General features: G+C 42.9%; 1 protein-coding gene across 1 annotated transcript; it reads left to right on the forward strand.

Moving 5' to 3' along the window:
- The first annotated feature begins 3,917 nt into the window (after positions 1-3,917).
- On the forward strand, positions 3,918-20,400 carry LOC109481212 (enteropeptidase-like). The gene is made up of 6 exons (XM_019783743.1): positions 3,918-4,041; positions 15,653-15,828; positions 16,160-16,270; positions 16,766-16,898; positions 18,095-18,229; positions 20,227-20,400. The coding sequence occupies exons 1-6, from the start codon at positions 3,918-3,920 to the stop codon at positions 20,388-20,390; spliced, it is 843 nt and encodes a 280-aa protein (XP_019639302.1). The 3' UTR covers positions 20,391-20,400.
- Positions 20,401-20,934: the final 534 nt, after the last annotated feature.

The raw sequence follows: 20,934 nt of genomic DNA on the forward strand, positions 1-20,934 counted from the left end.
AGTATTCACATGTCGTCTGCAGGACTGGTCTTACTCTGGAGTGGCGGATTACGATGGGTTCAAGGTCCCTGGGAAAGTGACGTTTTGTTTTTGTTAAACTAGAAGCGCCGTAAAATCACCACATTGCTTCTCACTAACATAATGATTATGATTAGATATCCTGTTCTATTATTATTATTTTAGGATACTTCAGTGTCATATATGCAATGCCAATGGCCTTACATGGTATAAAATTGAATAATTGCAAATGTATGCGGTGAGCACGGCTGTGCAAAGTTCGAGCTTTTGATACATCGTCAGAAAACTGCGTCTCGTGTCTATGACCTTCCTCAGGACGACTGACCCAACGAGTTTAGGCACGTGACCCTCCAGACATGTGACATCCTCCTCAGTAAAGAGTCTACGAGATGAGCTTTGAATTTGTACTTTCTTTGGATTGAAACTGTAGACATAAAATGGCGCAGATAAGCCTAAGGTATCGTTAGGTTCAAACGTACGTCATAGTAAAGATGTCCAATTGTTCGTTTTTAACGTTTATTCATAACTCAGCACTTCAACCGACCACTCGTCCGCGTGCAGCTGCAATATAAAACGCCCGTTCCGGCTGACATTTATGGCAAATATATCTACTTGCTTTGCGGAATAGTTTCGTTTCTATGCATCCGTGCGAGAAAGTAATTACCAAGCAATTAGTTTTATTGCACAGGAATTGTAAAATGTGTTTGTAAATCAAAGAAGACGTTGATCAAGCGCAGCTAAAATATATTCTGTAGCGTTAACAGTGGTAAATTATGCAGAAACAAACAGGTTGTATCATCAGTGCAAAACACTGGCTGAAAGCACATCTCAAGAACGGAAATACACCGAATACCAAACAGTAACAGGACAACTGTAGAACGCGTACTAATTTTTAATTTTTTTATTTTAAAACATATTCAGTATCCAAATCATACTATATGTTACAAATCATTCATGCTTACATTAGGATTACAACTCAATGCAAGATAAGTAAAAAAATTACATATTTGAAAATAGAACATACCGTTGGTCGCATACTGAATTGTAATGTGCTGACCTGTTGTTTGACGAGACTGTTATTTTGTCCGATGGTATACGTAGTAATTATTAGAACATTATAAGAGTCACCATTTTAATGAGCGTTGTCCCCATAACTCACGGTGTCTGCGCCTGCAATCCGCCATCTGTCACGGATGACCCCAAATAACCCCAGTCTGCCGTGACGTCAGCATAACAAACGTGACGGCTGACGAGCACATCCTCAGTACGTACTGCACCTGCGCGAAACCCGTTATGTATTGTACGTAGCACTTCGGCAGAACGTCTCATATAAGGTCGTACGCGCGTATATAAGGTTGACATCCCGTCTGTAGTTTCCAAATGTTCAGTCGGAAAGGATATCGCCTGCAACAGGCAAAATTCTGATGCAGCGTTGAAAAAAATCAGGGTTTCGCGTAGGCGCAGGACGTTCTGCCGACGTGCTATGGCTGACGGACGATCGTTTCAAGCTGGTTGGTGCGGTGGAAGACAGCTGCTTTATTCTCCTTTCCCGCTCAATAGTTTAATAACAACGTAGCCTGAAAAAATTACAAGGAAACGCATGAGAATTGACAAATAATGGCGCAGAATGAGTCGGAGAGAAGAAGCAGCGGTTCGCACGGCGTCTCAGCCCGATCATTTGTGTCAAATTGTTTTCCACACGACGATAAATCGACTGCTGAACATGTTGTATTACTCCGGCGGATCTGCACAGACGTTTGGCAGCAGCAAATGGAATTTTCGTAATTACCAGCAATCAAACTGTCCTCGCGCAAACACGACGCACCGCCATATAACGTCAACCTTATTGAAATATGTTGCAAAATATCTTAAATTTGAAACGTATCAACGTATATTTATACATTTACATTATCTGTACCTCCCTTCTTTTTACCCAAAGAAAGCAGTGTTGTTGGCAGAATTATTAGCTTGTAAAAAATCTATGTATAATTCTGCACAGCGCTTTACGGTATGATTTAGAAAGCTTATTGCGGGTTTACAGTGCAGACCTACGTGCCCAGTTTGCCGGCGGTGCACGGTGAGAAACGCGGCGGGAGAATTGGTGGGCTGGAAGCATCTCGTATAAGCTGTGAACCTGTTTTCACCTTTCCCGGATAATAGAAGTGTTCATTGCCACCATATATCACCGAGTACGGCGTTCCCAGAGGCTTTTCCTCACAAAATGAAATGGAAAGTCATTTCTGATATTAAAAGGGGCCGGCCGTTGTGTATTAGGTGATACGGGACCGCATGCTGTTGTTTTTTGTTGCAAATTTTAAACTAATTTGTACAGCTTTTTTTTTCTTCGGGTTTTAAATTTGCCTTCAGTGGATTCCATCAATCGATTCGTTGATCCCTGTAAAACGGCACGCGTGGTTTCATGAATGCAGTCATAAATGTTTCCAAAATAAAGTCGAAGTAGCAAAACCAGCGTCATTTCCATCCAATTCAATTTTTCCCTGCTTCCATATCAGGAAAAAAACGCTTCGCCGATTTCTTTCCGAGGCGCACACTTGAGCGAAACGCTTCATTTTTCACCGTGCCTCAGAGGATGCTTCTAATGTTGTTACGCAACTTCGCTTCCTAAACCTACTGTAGGCGTCTCATGTAACTACATGGAATACAATTATATAGAGAAAGAGAAAGGAAACGAGTATCGTGACAGATTAGAGAGAAGAAGCGGTGTAAAGTCGTTGCCCTTCCGTCATGAGTAAAACATGAGACCGCGACTCTACTTTTAATAACGGTGTTAGTATGCAGCAGCCTCCTGTTCCGGCCCGCAGATTCGCACATCGGGAAGACACGCTTTCTGCGCTGAACTTTGGGCCTTTTAAAACGTGAATCTATTAAAGGGGACGAGCCATTAATCTGTAGGGTGGCGTCAAGTGGCGTGGGAATGGGAACAGCAGTAATACCATATCTGTCATATTTGCCATGACATGAAATATTAGTTTTTTTTTCAGGAAGTTTATATTAGACAGTTTCTAATAAAAACAGATTGACGTGATAGTTATGCATACTTGTTATCAGGTGAATTTGATAATGAACACACAAAAGCGACACTTTTGAGATATGTCGAGGAAAGGCTTATCCTGAGCTATAAAGAGAGGAGACGGACGCCCCATCTTAATCCGTCGGTGTCATACCGGAGGAGTAGCAATGGACCCTCCTGATTTACGACTTTGTAGTATCAAACGCACTGCAGCACTAAGGGGACCGACCGTTCTCTCTGAGCGACCGTTAGGTCCAGTTTCCTGCATTTGAATATTTCTTGCCCTGATGAGGACAGGCATAGGATATGCATGCAAATAGCATTTTTTACAAAATCGCGGCATGCACACGCTGTGTGTGTGGTTTGCCAGTTTGCAATAGCTCTCCTTTCTACCTACATACAGGGAAGTTTGAACGCCTATAGCGCAATTATAACGACGAAACGACATTGAGCTTCCGTATGCTGCTAGCAATCAACATCAAATGCCTTGTAAAAAATAACTAGAAACTGAATGTCGGAAGAGGAGCGCTAGCATTACAGTAGATATTGGAAATATAATACATAAAGCATAGACGAGGCAAAATGCACAAAATGGCACTGTGTTCAATCAAGGAGCTACATACAAGAATTTATACAACATAACAAGATGGAACCGATTTAGAATGACAGGCTTTATCTCAAATGCTGATGATTGACGTCTGTAGCACACCAACTAAATTGCTTGCACAAAATATTATATTTATTCCAAACCACGGCTGGGGCTTACATGGCTGCATCCCTGCACAGCGGCCGGCGCTGATTGGTCAGCGCGGGTACTTCCATATTTGGTTGTTTCCGCGGCTCGCTGTCACCAGGCTTGTTCCCGGGAATGGCGATGGAGGAAAGAGCGAGGATGGAGCCCAAACATCGCCCAGCTGTCCTGCTGGTTGTCCTGTTTGCCTGCCTCTTTTCCTCTGCCCAAGCCGGGTTTCTGGACTCCATCACCAACTACAGTAAGTACATCTTTCTTACAAGACTGTCTCCGGGAATTCTGGCAGTTAAAAACACGTCGTTCCTCTTCAAGGTGTGCGATGCGTAGGTTGATGCAGAGAACTGTCGATAAAACTTCTTCACCAACCTTGATCATAGCGCACTGAGTTGGCGACGAACTGCGCCTGATATGCTACATTTCGATACACATTTGTCGAGTATTCATGTAGCGAAATATCAAGCCATGTTGCGCATCGCTTTGACTCTTTACTCTTACAGCTGCTGTTAGTTAGTATTGACAGTGTGGCACACACGGTGTTTGGGGCCGCAAGTTCCTATGCGTTGATTTTGTATTTGCATTAGGTTTACGAAGATATTGCCACTCATCATAGTTCTTCGAATCATTGTTGCTGGCAATATTTAAGTAAATTATTATATTTTATCCAAAGAAAAATGTACCGGGATGTAGCGTATGTTGGATCAAGAATATTGGATCCAAGCGCCAAGGCTGAAACAACCATCCTATATCTTTGTGCGGGCGCACTGAAAACTCCTGAGCTCCCTTGCCGTGGCTTGTCGTTGCCGTGTGAAACCCCGCTCGTTCTTTTATTATAGAATCGCGGGCTCTCATCTAGCTGGCGTTATGAGTTACTGGCCATCGATTCCCGACCTTGGGATCGGACCTCTCTCCCCGGCCAACCGCTCCCGCTCATTCCGCATTCAAACATGTTCCTCGCCGTGTCATCAGCCGTACACACGCAGGGGCCAATCTGAACAAACGCAAGTTCATGGCGATATCTAAAATTCCATCTACCGCTCCTAGTCGATAGAGGAATAGGAAAAACGGTGGCTCTACCTTCTGCTAAACATAGAGCTGCGTTTTCAGATGAACGAGATACACGCAGTGTGCGGTTTGCCGTCAAGGCACAGCAAGGTCTGATCGAGGGAAATGTCCATGACTTAAGAGGAGGCCCTATATGTATTATCAATATGGGAGAATCCAGCTTCCTGGAAACCTTTAGCATTGTGACATATTAGGATGCGCTATGACATCACCATTTACCTACCTTTTTTTACTACAGGGACGTATACACTAATGTTTTAGCCTGGGCCTGAATGGATTTTTTTTCATACTTTCTCTTTTATATTCTCTTGAAATATTTTCAAGACGTCATTAATCTGTTAGTTTATACAAAAATGTATTACCATATGGACTGCTAACATCTTACTAAGTCAAATGAAACTGTTCATCATCGATATCTGATTTCATTCCGTCTTAGACATGAAGACGTTTTCTTCGCTCCGCACAAATCTTGAAGAATGCCGTCCTCCCTGAGGAATTTTCCAGCTAGATTTTATCCAAATCGGAAAGATCTCTGGAACAACACGCCGCGTTAGTTAACTGCGCTCCCGGCAAGCGTGTTCTCTTTGGACGATCTCCAACGGGAGATACGTTCTGCTGATCGTCACCGTACACAACGTGCCGTGATGAAGATTACCTTTGTAATCGCCCTCCTGCAAAGATGACGGCTGAGATTTCTTATCGGCGCATAAGTCATGAGAAAACTGCCGCATGCGTGCCGATGTATCTAATCGCTGCCGCTACGTTAGGATACAGCTAATACAAAAGACGGCCTCGAGTGTGTAGTATCGATTGTAGCCGAAAAAGGTTTAGGCGGTTATTGTTCTTCGGAAAATCTATACCGCAGTTGTTTCATTATCACTTAATTAAAACTATCAATTCTGGTGGAAGCAGGGAAGGAAGGGATCGTGATGGATGGCCCTTCACCGCAGATATCTGTCGGGAATGCCGTGGACTTGGGGCCGAGGGAATGCCTCGACTTTGAGAGTCTACAGCTCAGTGGGGGGAGTGGGGGCGTCTTGTTCTGGCGTACACTGCGCGCCACGGAGAACCTTTCTCAGTCCTTCTCCTGCTCTCTGAGCTTTCCCTCAAGTGGGACAACCTGCTGCTTCTGCCTCTGAAGTGTTATGCTGGTCTAAAAGCATTCCTGCACTGAGAAACTGTTGATAGTAAAATCCCCTTTCGGCCAAAGCCTGGCGATACACAAACATCGCCCGGCAGACAATACTGTATGTGTATATTTCTCCAAGTAAAGTAATGATCTTTCTTACGTCATTTGGGTATGCTTGGGAATTAAGCTGTGCTAGTCATGTTGTTTTTCATGTGCTTACAATGTGTATTTCTTATTTAAAAATTTGGTGTTAGATTGTATTCGGTGGAATGTTTTAAGCGATAGGCTATTTTTCAAGAATATGTGTGTATGTATAGCAAATACTACATTTTAACATCCAACATTCTCCGTGTCTACAGAAGTAGATATGATTTTACGGATCAGTTTCCTCCATTTTCCTTCATGGCTCCTTTCGTCTCCCTTTTCTCACTAATCGCCTGCCGTTGACCCGATCTCTAAGAGATGCTTTAAGTCAAGTGCACCACTTTAGCCCCCTCCCTAATATACCCCGCCCGGACATGTTCCGTGTCGGCTGCCGTGCCTCGGACGGCGTTCATCCGACGTGACTGACAAATCTAATGGTCAGGCTTCTCAACTCAGACCCATTTGGATATAACTTCAGAGGAAAAGTCCTTTTGCAGCACCTACTTTGCACGCTTACAGGTTTTCAGAAGAAAGCTTGCTTTCAATCAGCCGTGCAGAGAGCATATTCAGCCCCAGGTAAAAGGGAGCTAAAACGCCTGATGCATGGAAACGCCATAGGGGAAGTCTCTGTGTGGATTATGGCTTGGAGATGGAATGGATGGAATCAAGTGATTTGTATTTGGGAGTGCTTTAAGGAGCTACTGGGGGCTTCTGTGATGGCTGAGAAAACCTGGAGTCTGAAAGTCGTGGGCTATACCATTTGTCCACAGCAGGTCTTATTTTCTCCTCTCTGATTTTTCATCGTTTGGTTAGGTGTTTGGTTAGGTGTTGGTTGGTTGGTTGGTTGGTTGGTTGTGTGTTGGTGTGTGTTGGTTGGTTGGTTGGTTGGTTGGTTGGTTGGTTGGATTGCTCGCTTGCTAAACAACAAACTACATTCTCTGCTTAGTAATTCCATGCTTTTTTGCAAAACCGGTGCGATCGCTGGAGGCTGTCTTATGTGACGATGAATGTGAAGGTCTCAGAGTCGATACCTGCAGTGAACAGTGAAAGTTGAATAATTTTGCTGTGTACCAAGACTGACATGCATGCACACTGTACATGATACACTCAGAAAGCGGAAACGAGCTTCTACTGCGCAATTATGTTCCTCCCAGTCTCTGAGAAACCATCCGAGTAAAGCGTCCTGACAGAACGCATCCAACTCACAATATGCCTGTTCAAAACTACACTTAGACCAGCCAATATTTACCTACCCGAAACGCTCCTGCAATAAATGCACAAGAAACGAAACAGCCTTCCGTACAAGTTAATTTTGTCGGCTGTTTTATATAATAACACCCTAGCGCGTCCTGCTCGCAACAATAGATGACAGGAATTAACACAAACGCAGCCTCACTTAAATCGAAGGAGACAGCAAAAACAGCTCGATGATGAAAGGTTCCTAGTTATTTCATAAATGCACCTGTGGTTCCGCTTTAAGGCATGGTACTGCATGCAAATTACGCGTAGTTGGGAATACAAAGCTCGCCTGTCGGCAATTTCCGTGGTTTGACAACAGCTTATGGAGGCACCTTTAGTCCTGATTCCACGTAAGAACGGTGTTAGCCCTGTGCATACCTGGTCTCAACACAGATTTAATACAAGGTGTTTGACAGAAGGGTATTCATGGAAAGATGCACATCTCGGGGAGGGATAAGAGAGAAGCTTGCCAAATTGACTCACCCAGTCTTGTGAAGGGGCGCATTTGAAACGTAGAATATGTAGGTTTTGTGAGGTTAGGCTTTAAAAGGTTACATGCTTTTCATGTTTAACGTTATCAAAGTTGAAACCGTTGAATCATACCTACAGCTTTGCATTTAGTTTTCAGCTGTTTTGAGTAGATAAACTTCTGTTGTTAAGTTTTAGCTTTGCAACTAGAGATATACCACATCATCTTTGTTTGCCGTTACTTACTTTTGACTTGAAGCGCGCGGGTTGACCGTGTTTCCCCGGTAGTGTCTATCATCTTGAGTGGCCTTTATGTTTATCCCCACAAGTAGACCGAACCGTCCGCTGGGTTCTCCCCATGATTGATGGGTCCTTGTAACGACTGGTTTACATTGAGCTGATTAAATGTCCAGTATCTGTAGAAACTCATAATTAGATTACCATTACCGCTGATCCGTTTCGAAGTGAACTGGCGCGTACATCTCTGATGACGTCAAACCAGCCAAGAAGAAAACACTCTTGCCACCAGGGCGTTACGTTGCTATGTGATATCTGCCATGATTAAGCACCTTGATCATTCTTTAAGTAGATCTAAAAACATCTAAGATGTTAATTTCAAAACCACCGGTTCGCATTTTTCATACTTGCGGATGTCCGTCTCCGGACTCTAAGCATCATGGGAATCTCGCGAATCCTCGCGAAGTCACGCGAGAACGTTGATGATCGTGCGCGATCATACCGATGACAAGGGGAATTAGCACGGTGAAAAGGGCACCGCATCTCTGGCTCTGCTGATTCGGTAGTTCCATCATGCTTCTCCATTTACAGCATGACAGCCTGATATTTTCTCGGCGCCGAAATCGATCTGCCGTTCCATCTTAATCGCCTGGCCGCTGTTTTGGAAAGGGCGGATATCTAAGCACTACGTGTCACAGCCTTCGACAGGAACAACGTACTGTTAACGACTGGAAAAATCAATTACTATCAAGGTTATCACTTTAACATAATGAGGACAACTTTCGTACGTATGCTTCATCGGAAACTGACAACGATTTATGTAAATATTTCTGTAGGGTTTCCTTCCAGATAAAACATGGCTTCGGATTTTTGACAGTGGGCTCAATACCAATTTAGAACAGGACGTTTAATGAGAGGTTTTATATTCCTTGTGCCATCCCGTCTCCAACCAGTCAGAAATGAGCTCCATAAGGTATGTAATGTATCGGTTTCTGCTCTGGTGGCACTTATCTTAGAGAAAGATAAATTTATATGCGAAGGGGCGACGCGCGCGCTCTGCAGGGCACCATTTGCGGTAGAGCTAATAGGAGCCATGGAATGATGCTTATGAAAACACACTGCATCGACATCTTTAGTTTCCAAGACATTATCAAAATGGCTACCTGGTATAGAGTCTTGATATAGACATGCATTTATATTGCGCCTATGAACATATCGTTAACGCTTTTTCTCAACGTAAAACTTAACTAACAAAATATTTGGTTGATTGGCTGATAAAAGAGTCAGCGACAGCGTATGCTTAAGAATGCGGTACATTGTGTGACTGTATATTTGATTTCTCGAAATCTTGTTTGCCAATGGACTCAATTTCTTGAAGCTTCCAAATGCCTCTGACTTTTGCCAAATGGCAAGGTTGCTATATGCACGGGACCCTTGGGAATGCGGGGAAAGACGCCGCAGCTATTGACCAGTACATTCCATTACTCGCCTCGTTGCCGATTGACTACATTTAAACAACGCCCACACACTACCAGGGGACAATTCTTCACCGGGATGAAGTGCATCGAAGTGATAGAAGACTGTGAAATGCAAAAACGTTGCATCTTCAAAATCCTGAGTAAGAGGACATTACTGAGAAAAAATATCAAGGACGAATGTCTCTTGAATATCTAGTATAATACTGAATAATGTTGAACATTTCTATACACGTTTTGGAATAGAATGTTCACGTAATTACCTCCAAGAGTCGATGAAGCCTTGGAGACTTGAACAATGACGCTAAAGTCACTCTGGTCGATTAGGGAGAAAGCTTACGTCAGCTACTTTTCCGGCAAGAATGCTCCGAATTTGGAAACGGGGTGGGACCGGACTTTGAAAAATGTGGAAGAGAGAAAATGGAATGGAATTTCAGTAGTTTATACTTGTCGTTGTCACAAAAATATAGTTCAGAAATATAACCACTATTGGAGAGTTTTGAATGCATGTAGGATCAAAGGCTGCCAACTGTACGTTCAAAACGGCCATCATATCATATTTATTTTTGATATCTTCATAAAGACCTCTTTGGAATTTTCTGCATATTCTATTTTCTACTCTGTGATAAAGTGATATCTGAGGCAATCGAGATATCATATGTTTGTAAATATGTATTGTTGGAGGTTATGTTATAATTTAGCAATGTTTCCCTGTACATACATGTAGCAAATCTACTGTCTACACTGTGTGTATGTGAAAGGCGCCGAATTTCTCCAGTTGCTTGAACCTTTGCTGAAGGAGCTGAGTTATTATCAGAGAGTATTACTCCTGGCAATGTCTAAACGCAAATGTGAGCCCAGGCGATTTTAGCACGCCGCTAGCATCAATCTCATGCCCCAGCCTTGGGTAAGTTTCCAGGTTTGTTATCCATCAGAAATTCTCTGAACCGGGCAGAATAGGGTCACGTCTGGATATACGTGAACGGAGTACGTTTGCTATTTTACCTTTAGTTACCTTAACTTTATGAATTATCAATATGAATATGTGATTGATATGAATATGTGATCCTATCTGGCACTGCCGATATTCCACGTTTTGTTGCACAATATTTATCTATGTCACATTTATTTATGTCACTTCCACGCTCTGATTTTTATATTTTCTGGTAATGTTCCTTTTATTTGGTTATGATCGTCTTTTGCAAGCGTTTTATTATGTTTCTGCTTGTAAGGTTATGGCGTACGAACATTCAGATGTACTGTATGTATTCCTTCTTGTCGTAATTGGCTACGTTTTCATCAGAATTTGTACACATTTCTTGATCCCTGATTAAGTTGATGATGCGTTGAAACCGCGGGAACGAATCGTCTGTCAGCACTTCGCGCGCCACGGGACTTCAAGGCCTTTGAAATTACCAACATTATTACAGTTTCTGGAGAGGGCGTGGTGCTAGACGTGATCTGGAGCCGAAATTAGCCCGTGTAGATGCAGGAATATAAAGATTCCGATCACAGCAGTGCGCTGAGAGAGGGCCTGCCGGAATAAAATACATAAAGCCCAGGTTATCGTAATTCTGAGGTAGTTCAAACGTTGATAGAGGGGACTAATACAGCGAGCTACAGATGAATAAAGATGTATGATCCTGATGACAAGAGTAATCTCTGGTAACGTTGGGGCCGTACATATCAAGGTATTCTGTATTTCTGCGAGTGCATGGACTAACAACAATCGTCGATAACTATCATTGATCCTCTGATGCTGTCCTAAATAAAAATTCAAACACACCGGCTTGCGCAGTAATGTAGAAATAATTCTTCGACTAATACTGTACTTGCTGTCAAACACACCACAACAGGAGATATTTTATTGCCAATTTCTTAACTTCCTCCGGTAGAATTATGACAAAAGAGCGACAGTATCCTGACCTAACAAGCCCCGCAGCAGGGGTATATGAAACGGGAACTGCACTTTGGAGCATCTCTTTATTCATGGAGTTCGGAGGGGACCTCTGGCACCGGCGGCACGTCAGTTCTACTGAGCCTCGGGTCGAACTCACGGTCCAATTATCGTGGCGCCCAGCAGCCGAGAGGAATGCCAACAAAACTACATTTCCTAGCAGGGTCAGACCGTTAAGTATGGCTAGGGTAGGCTGCCTGGACCCGTGGCACTTTTCCAGGGCCCCGCACAACGGTAGTTTGTCAATATTGAGTCCGCCATAAACGTACATGTCATCTGTATGACGAATGTAACAGTCAGTGTATATTCACGTTATGTATAGACAGAGGGAGCCAGAGAGAGAGAGAGTTGTTCGTGCAAATGTCATAAAGGAAAATTCTATGACTGAACCGTGTCTCGGAATGCTTACCGTTGTACTTAATTTACGATAATAGATACACACTTAAGAGTACCGAGTCTTGAAAGTCGCCAGCAGCTATAATAAAGATACTCCGAGAGAGACTGATTTAGTACAAACGTCTGCAGATTTGATGGATTTACCGCGCTCTTTTTCAGATGAAGGAATTACCTTGTGAGTGATGGCGCCATGAAGCATTATGCACTTCGCTACAGGCGGGTTGAATTACAAACATGGACGTTATCACTAGTCATCGAAACGGGGACGGGTACTGTACATGTCTTTGTAGAAATCCAAAGGTGATATTCAGACAGGCAGGGCCTGACAATCTTCTTAATATTCCATTTATCATACGAAATCTCAACACTGACGGAACAGCTGGAAGTTAATATGCAGAGCCATGTAGTATCTGGTGTACGGGAGGGATGTCTGTCCTTGGTGCTGAAAATAGCGGTGTTATCACACGGGCCATCCATTTGGATATAGTTACAGGTCTCACCCCAGGGATGCCTTGTTTTATCCCGTAATGTGTCTGAAAACAACATAAATCAACGCTAGAATGTTTGGGCGTGAACGATGTAATCTCCGTGTACACAAACATGCTTACAAAATAAAGATGTAAGAAGAAATTATTACAGAGTAGCATGTTTGTCTCACGCTCAACAGCCTATAACGTATTCAAAATGAAGTGCTGTCTGAAAGCATTCCAACATAAGTGCTCTCTAGGCACCTTTCCACACACTTTAACCAAAACAGATTTGTTTACATCATACGCCAATTGAGAAGATGCAGTATACCAGTAATGCTACTTCTAATGGGTCCCTTGGAAGTTTCAATCAGATTTGCAGCAAACATCAATGTAATTGCACAAAAACTGAGAGAGCCGCCTGGGATCCCTGTGTTTACGCTTACGGGTTAATGGCAACATACGTGTGCTACTTTCCTATCCTATAATTCCGATCAGTGATTGCCTGTGATTCCCCAAAGGCGAGTCAGGACACAGCCGAAATGCTGTTTGGGGAAAATTGCAAGATAATCTTATAATTCGCAGCACACGACTTTTAATGCGGGTTGTCGCAGACGCCTGCGGTGTTTTGATTTAGTGTTTGTGTGAATTCGTTCCCGGGTAATACGTTTCACCTAAAGCAGCTTTATCGAAGACTTTCAGTTTGGTGTATATCTACCTTTTTAGTTGAGAATGCAAAGCAGAAGCCTAAGAGAGGGTTATATATATATAGACGTAGTTCAAAATGCTGGAAAGGTCACAAGGTCTTAGCTGTAATAGAGGTAACCATTTTATCTCCCAGGAAAACGAGAGTTTTATTCATCCCCAAATTGACTTCATGTAATTGCACGGAGAGCATGAAGAGTTTATATTTGAATTGCTGCTAGTTTCTTTCTGATTTGGATTGAAGACGAAGTTATCGAGGTCGACGGGTAATGAGGAAGGTCAAGATGGCGGGCGATTTGATCGCACATGAGGTCAACCCGCATCACCCTGTAACAACCTACATCGGAGGGGAAACAGTGGTGTGTGAAACGAGCCTTGTCCGCCATATTGTTCGAGAAACGGTTCGATTTCTCTTCAGTGTGACGGATGACAGAGAAGGTCGCGGTGGGAAATAACGAAGCTGATATATGACGGGGTCAGGATATTGGGGTCCGTGTTAGGAAGAGGCGATAACAGAAATGTTGACCTGTTCAAGGAGAAATGGTCACACCAGTCAACACGGATCTCTCTAATGGGTAATAAATATATCAGTATCTCCTGCTTCATAAATACCGCTTCGTCCATATGTCATTACCACAATACTGGGATGTAGTGAGATAAAGCTATGGGGGGCACTACACCACATAATCGTACCTTTACTCCCTCCTGCTCCTTTTCAAAACATCTATCCCTTCTCTCATAAATCCCGCCGTAACTAGATGAAAATCTAAACGTCATTACTTAGCTAGTATCCATTACGCATAATCCACTACGTTTGACTGCTTGACAGATCTAAATCCCAATGATGTAAAAGCCTGATCTGTATTCAAGGCCGAAGTTGCCTGAAACAGCTGCTGACTTCTGCAGTATATTTATTTTCCATTTTAAGTACCTAGTACAGAATTAGATGGCTGCATTGTATACATGTAGTTAACTTTTACGTTTAATTCTTCAAAGAAATGTTAGATCCCTAAAACCTGTGAATCGATAAAGCTTTGTGACGCTCACCCAGGAGAGTAGGTAGGTAGCTAATAGCTGAGATATTCCTGCCCGGCGTGAATGCCAAAATTCATGCTTCGCTATACTCCCGGGCTTTTCTAGAATGAGGTAGATCACGTTTTATAATGCCATCTCAGCAACCCTGGTAGTTACCCTGTGGGATCGATGTAGGGTCAGGCTAGGCCAAGGTTGCGGTCTCATAGAGATCTTGAGAGTCGGTAGACTTATTTTTCTTATCATTGACCTTTAAAATGGTGTTACGTACGTGTAATTTGGTGCTGTTACTCGCGACAATGAATATTTTAGTGCTGGAACAGCGATACAGGCACTTCTAATACATAGGCGCTGGAGATAAGTATTGTACGCTTATAGAATGGCAGATTTGTAGTAGAAAAATGTAAAACCTTACAATGATGACTTATTAGGAACATACACAAAACGTAAGGAAACATTATTTTTGACCGGCCGTGGGAGGGGCGGTTATAACAACTTTGCGTGAACATTGGCAAGTCCTCTCTCTGGAAAATAATTGCACTTTCCCTAAGTTACCTTGGCAAAGACATATAGAGAGCTTTACATTTCATTTGTAATGTGCCAGTCCACCGCCTCTGGCAATGCGTTACCCGGGTTCAGGCTGTCCCTCAGCAGTTTTCCCTCTATAATGGTAAGTACAGAGTTGTGTTGAAGCTAAGACTGCACAGCTTGAGGTGATTTTTCTCAAAGTACGTCAGACCCGTCTCATTCATCACTGTCTCCCTCCGCGTCTCCCAGGGGTTTACCGTGTCTGATTTCTGAATACTCAGGACTTAACATGCCGGGGAACGTGCAGGCATCGTCGCACATTTATGAGTGTAACGAATGAACTTTCAAAGTCAGGGTTTACGTGAAATATAAGGATACGTGAGAGACAATTTTCGTTGCAATTTTCTGATAGCCAGAAGAGCACAGAAATGACATATCAGTCTTCCTTATTTATCTACGGTCCACACGATGTCACCCAGTGGTTATTACACTGTCTCTTGGTATCTGTAATGAAAGGAAGCCGAGCGCCGCAAGTGCGGCAAGAACTAAATAGAATTCCACCTCCGTGTTCAACTTCAGCAGATTTTGGCTGGATAAACGAGTTTCCCCGCCAGCACATCCGGGAAGATCGAATTACTCCCAGAACCGGCGGGCACGCCAAATGTTTTACAGGCTTCGTAGATTGCGATTTATTAGTCTTACTGCTGTTTGCATTTGCAGTATTGTTTTTCTTTTTACTTAACCATTGCGGTGATTGGGTACGAGTGGGTTTGCGTAATAGTAAATACACACCTGTTACTCCATGTCATCCTAACTTTCTCAGTTTCACAGCCTTTGGGTTTAAAATGAAAATATTTCAAGCGGCATAGTTGACACTTTGACGAAGTTGGTGTAGCACATTGTTTGCAAACTCCACCGTGTTTGTTGCCTTCTTCGTATTTCTTGATAGCTCTTGAATGTAAATAATGTAAATAATATAATCATAAGTCCTTATGCAACTCTTTTTCTCGCAGTATCCATTAAGAACATGTGCAACAAGACGATAGATGCGACCGACTCGCAGTACATCACGTGGGACGCCAGTGCCGAGGGCGTGGCCACTTCTTACATCTACGGCTACGATGACAACGTGTACTGCACACTGACCCTTCGGTACCCGGGGAGACAATTCTACGTGCAGTACATCCAAGTCAGTATATCTGCTCTTTAGAATTTACTGTAGAGCGTCACAAACAAGGCTAAAAAATCCCAGAGGTTGAGGGTTACTTGGACCTGAATCAGAACCGGGTAAAATATAGAGAGACAAAGAGAAGTCACTCAAGTACTACCTTGTGGAAGTAGATTTACATGTACCAACTTGGTAAATATTTATAGAAACAATATGCTAAGCTTAGTTTTGGTATTACTTTGTTCCATAAGGAAGGTATAGGTTTGTACCCCTAGTAGTCAAGGCTAGAACTGCAGGGGATCATTTTGTTGGAGACTTTAGAAGAGGCTAATTCTGTGTGTGTTCTCGCCAGGTGGATATGGAGAAGCCGTCGTCCTCGGGCAAAGACTGCCCAGACTACGTCAGGCTGTACGACGGGAACTCCACAGCCGCCACGCCGCTGTCGTCTGCTGTCTGTGACTCTGTAAGGACGGAATCATTTATTCTAAAGGCCCCACTGCAAAGCAGTGCTTAATCACTGAGTGGGCCACCCTGGCTAAAGAAAACAGGAAAAAAGACATTACAGTCAATATTGCTACCATGCCTTCCTCCTTTTTCCTTAACTTCATCGCTTATTCAGTCCTTCGGGTGTACTAAAATCTCCGCATGACAGTAGCGTCAAGATATGTCTGTTGTCTATCAAAAACCTTGCTTTATCATCCAGAACCATGCTCGGGCATAGTCCGTGCATGGACCAAATTTATGTTCTTGGATACGCGAAGACTATCCAGAACCGTGCTTGATCTTAATCCTAACCTATACATGTAGGCATAGAACTAGATAGGCATGATTCTGGATACAATCTCCTTCTTGCAAATAATTGTGAACATTCGATATCATAGTAAAGTAGCATGTACGTATTTGCTGTGGATCTGGATGTTTGAAATGACCGTGGATGTTGTTTTCTGTGACGTCGCAGGCCAAAGCTGATGAGAGCGTGATCTCCAGAACTAACGCTGTGACGATAGAGTTCAGCTCCGACAACAGGACCACCACCAACATGGGCGTCCAGCTCCTATACTCCACATTCTACAGGCCCACCAACGTCAACAGTAAGTTTCCTTTGTTCCGCATAACCCGTCAACCACCTCAACAAGGTGTAACACGCCAGTTTTTGTATGTTTAGAGTTAAAACTTTTGTACCAACACAAGAGAAATTGTTTTCGCCTAGAGCTTTCGACCAGTACCTCTGGTCTTCTTCAGTAGATTAACCCAGTGAGACTTGTCACGTGGCTTCTCTGAAGTTGGAACAAAATTTTAAACTCTAAACATGTAACTACCAACACAGATGAACTTTCATGATAGTACCAGATGTTAAGCACAAACTGCGTAAGACAAACTGCTAGGTTTGATTCACTCACATAGATGGGCACCTACTCTTTTTGACAAACGAGGTGGGATTTTTAACATAGTCGTTGTGTGTCTAATAGTAAGAGCCTCAGATAGCAAATATCGAATCAAGTAGCCCATACCCTAGCTTCAATCCATTATGTCGTCATCACATAGCATGCGTATAATTCGATACAAAGCGAACTAGTCGGTGCACAAAGGGAGTGGTGGTAATGTGCGTCTGTAAAAACTAATGGCGTGAAAACCATGGCGCACCGGAGTCGTGCAATTACGCCCTCTCCAAAAACATATTGCGATGTATCGACTTCTTCTATGTTCGTCATTTGGTCTCCACCCAGGCAGAAAAGTCGGCACGGTGCCGACAACCTGCTCTAATCAGCAAATCCATACCTGCTATTTGTGTTGATTTTATCGTTGTTTTTGTTCTAGATTAAAAGGAATTGCGTCATCATCAGTCATTCGTGCGATATCGATCGCGATTCGCTGCCTGTCCCTGATGAAACAATACCGATACCTTGTCGTAATCAGACAAAGGGACCAGATTTGTACGTTAAATATCATGTAGATAAAAGCTGCAGCGGCAAAAAGTTGTGTGATGTAGCCGCCTTGGGACCAGTTTTACGTTTAAGTTCAAGCTGGGTAATACCAGATTCATAGGTTTGATGCACATTCACCGAGAAAGACCCCTACTCTTATTGATAACGGTGACCATCGTCTTTCCCGTCGGAAAGAACCTTCCTAACCTATTTATAGTTATGCACCTGGAGAAATAAGTGTAAAGTGCCTGTCTCAAGGGCAAAACCTGCTTAGGCTCCGAATCATGAGATTCTAAGTCAATGCCACAAGGCCACCATCCACACCGCACTGTTTGAAGTATCTTTGCCCTGATGTTCCCCAGAAACATGTTCGGGAAGTGACTTCCAGTGCGACAGCGGGGACTGCATCTCAAAAGGCCTGGTGTGCGACTTCCAAGTCCACTGCGCCGACAGGTCAGATGAAAGCAGCAAAAAGGGATCCTCGTCCAACTGCATAGGTAAGCTGTCGGTTCAACTGCTTTGAAATCTTGGAAACCAGCTTGCCGCATACGATGTTAATCGTAATGATAGAGACAATTACAAGATCTATGAACCCCCCTCCCCACCTAATAATAAAAACATTTTCTGTTGCACAATATGTTACCTGTATTCAAATGAAAATGATCGTAGTCGGCATTTTCTTTCGACATGGCCTCCTAACTTCATTACACCCCCACCCACCTAATGATCAAACATATTCAGTTGCACAAAATGTTTCTTGTAATCATTTCTTGCTAAGAAATAGATTGCTAACTAAATGAGAATGTTCGTAGTCGCCATTTTCTTTTGACATGGCCTCCTTACTTCCTCCTCCTCCAACCTAATGATGAAAAAAAATTTCAGTTGCACAAAGTGTTTCTTGTAATCATTTCTTGCTAGCAAATAGCTTGCTAACCAAATGAGAATGTTCGTAGTCGCCATTTTCTTGCCTCCTTACTTCCTCTGTTGACGCATGCGTAACGTGACGTAAAATGATCGCTCAGTTTGGCAATTACATCAGCGCCTTCCCGGTCCCATAATTCAGCAGTCACAACAACCGCCGTGGGAACGATGTGTGCCCGGTCGATGGGAGCGCCATTGACTTCATCACGGGGTTTGGTGTAGACTATCGACCGTGTGCCGCGACTACATTCTGCCATGTACACCCTTAATGTGCCCGTCATTTATCTTATTACAGTTTTTTGTGTGTGTGGCGGTCTTAACACGTTGTCGTCACAGAATTGGTGGTTGTGTGTCTCCCTTGTGTTTGTCTCCCTTATTTTACTCGTGCAATAAAGGGATTACTAGCTATTTATTGCATTTTGTAATGACAGCCAAAGAGCCAAAGATACCTGACGCCAAAAAACTGATGGTGGTATTTCTGCCTATTTACTTATTATCATTTTTACTGTTTATTTTTTTTATCATGTTCTTGCAATCGGCCCTCGGGCATGAATTTGCAATAAACTTTCTATAATCAGTTTATAGACCGTTGCGCCACCATTAGCATTGACGCCTCTGTGTGTAAAACCTGTATGCTTTTATAGCATTGACATTGTTCTCTACCAGAAGTAGATTTTAAAAAATACAATACTGGACGTGAAGCGCCTGTTACAATAGTGTAAAGGATAATGTTCTAGACAAAAGGAGTACCTGCTAATTTCTGAACACTCAGAGAAGCAACAATACTAGTAATGAAATCAATCGGACATCGACCACCTACACACAGGCCATTAACGTTTTGACGAGCCAGAAACGAGCGAATGGCGGCACGGGATAGTGACTTGATTAGCGAGGATTCCAACATCTTGCAGTAATTGGAGCCGTTGGACCCATTTTGTCTGTCACCATATTCAATTTACTACGCGCTAATTACGTCACCGATACATTATGACTCATGTCTATCAGGCGACTCAATGATATTAGCGGGCCATAAAATCTGTCCACAGCCTGTAAATGGCGTGAAATGCTGTAAAAGTCTGATATTCAGTAGATGGCACTCCGGTTCAAATCTTGTTAGGAAGTTATTACACTTGGAATAGTGGATCTACCATTACCAACTGAGGTAGCTATAGAAAGTCCCGCCAATAGCAAATTTGAAACTACTTAATTATTGATCTTTCTAATCATACATGTTGTTCTCGTTAACCTTCGCAGAAGAAAAACATATTGTTTTGCTCTGTTTCCTCTTCTTCTCCAAACAAATAAGGCCAATTACCTGAACCAGACGTATGTCACCTTGGTAACTAGTGTTGGATTACGTCATGATGCAGTTTTATAGCAGGAGGGATTTAGACTCCTGTCACCATAGATGAATATGTTTGAGTAAAATTAACAGAGCAGACCACATGCGAAGGTAAACATAATGCATTTGCTTTTCAAATGTTACCTTTCTAGTGATGATAATAATAAACTTTCTCTTACTTGGTGGATTATAGTGAATATGTCGATGCACATGTTGTATAATCTGTTCCAGCTCTTGGCGTGTTTGAAGACTTCGTGAAGACCTTCCTGAACCTGGGCCTGGCCGCCGTCATCGGCATCATCGTGGCCGTGGCGGTGGTGCTCATCATCATCATCATCGTCTGCTGCATCTGCTGTTGCAAGCTATGCAAGAAGTCAGACAACACGGCCGTCTAGGGATGACGTCATCGCCAACAGGGCGGCGCCATGATCTCTGTGCATGAAACATGAGAAACAAAAAAATTCATTTCCACATTCCAACTAATAAACTAGTTCTGAGAACATTTTTATTAGTTCACATACATTTATTGAGTATTAGACAAGAAGCACAGTTGCTTATATGACGCCTTCTACTGAAAACATAAAACGAGAGTGAAACACAATGACAAAATACATAATTGCAAAGTGGGTAAAAGAAAAATAAGTATAAACAAGTTGGTGATCTATCAATTACGAGAATCTACCTGTACAGTAAATGAGAACATATACTACTCGCACTCTGGTAGGGTAATGTCGCTGAAAATAGCTTAAGCCGCAGTCTTAACTTTTTCCCCTAGAATTGAATGAAGACATGCACTGAGATCACGGCGCTTGTCAGTATTCCACGTCATGGTAGTTTGCATTGCGCAGGTGTTTGTGTTCGTGTGGAATTTCGATAGACTATGGTGCTGTATACCTCCAGGACTAAAGGTGTCTTTTCTCCAACCTGACACCGTTTCCA

Source organism: Branchiostoma belcheri, unplaced genomic scaffold (assembly GCF_001625305.1).
Source record: "Branchiostoma belcheri isolate BF01 breed outbred unplaced genomic scaffold, Haploidv18h27 scaffold54, whole genome shotgun sequence".
In the NCBI taxonomy this organism is placed as follows: Eukaryota; Metazoa; Chordata; class Leptocardii; order Amphioxiformes; family Branchiostomatidae; genus Branchiostoma; species Branchiostoma belcheri.

Coding starts and splice junctions, on each gene's coding strand:
- LOC109481212 (XM_019783743.1), top strand. CDS start 3,918: ATGGCGATGGAGGAAAGAGCGAGGATGGAGCCCAAACATCGCCCAGCT. Junction 15,829..16,159: donor TCTACGTGCAGTACATCCAA/GTCAGTATATCT, acceptor TGTTCTCGCCAG/GTGGATATGGAGAAGCCGTC. Junction 18,230..20,226: donor ATCCTCGTCCAACTGCATAG/GTAAGCTGTCGG, acceptor AATCTGTTCCAG/CTCTTGGCGTGTTTGAAGAC.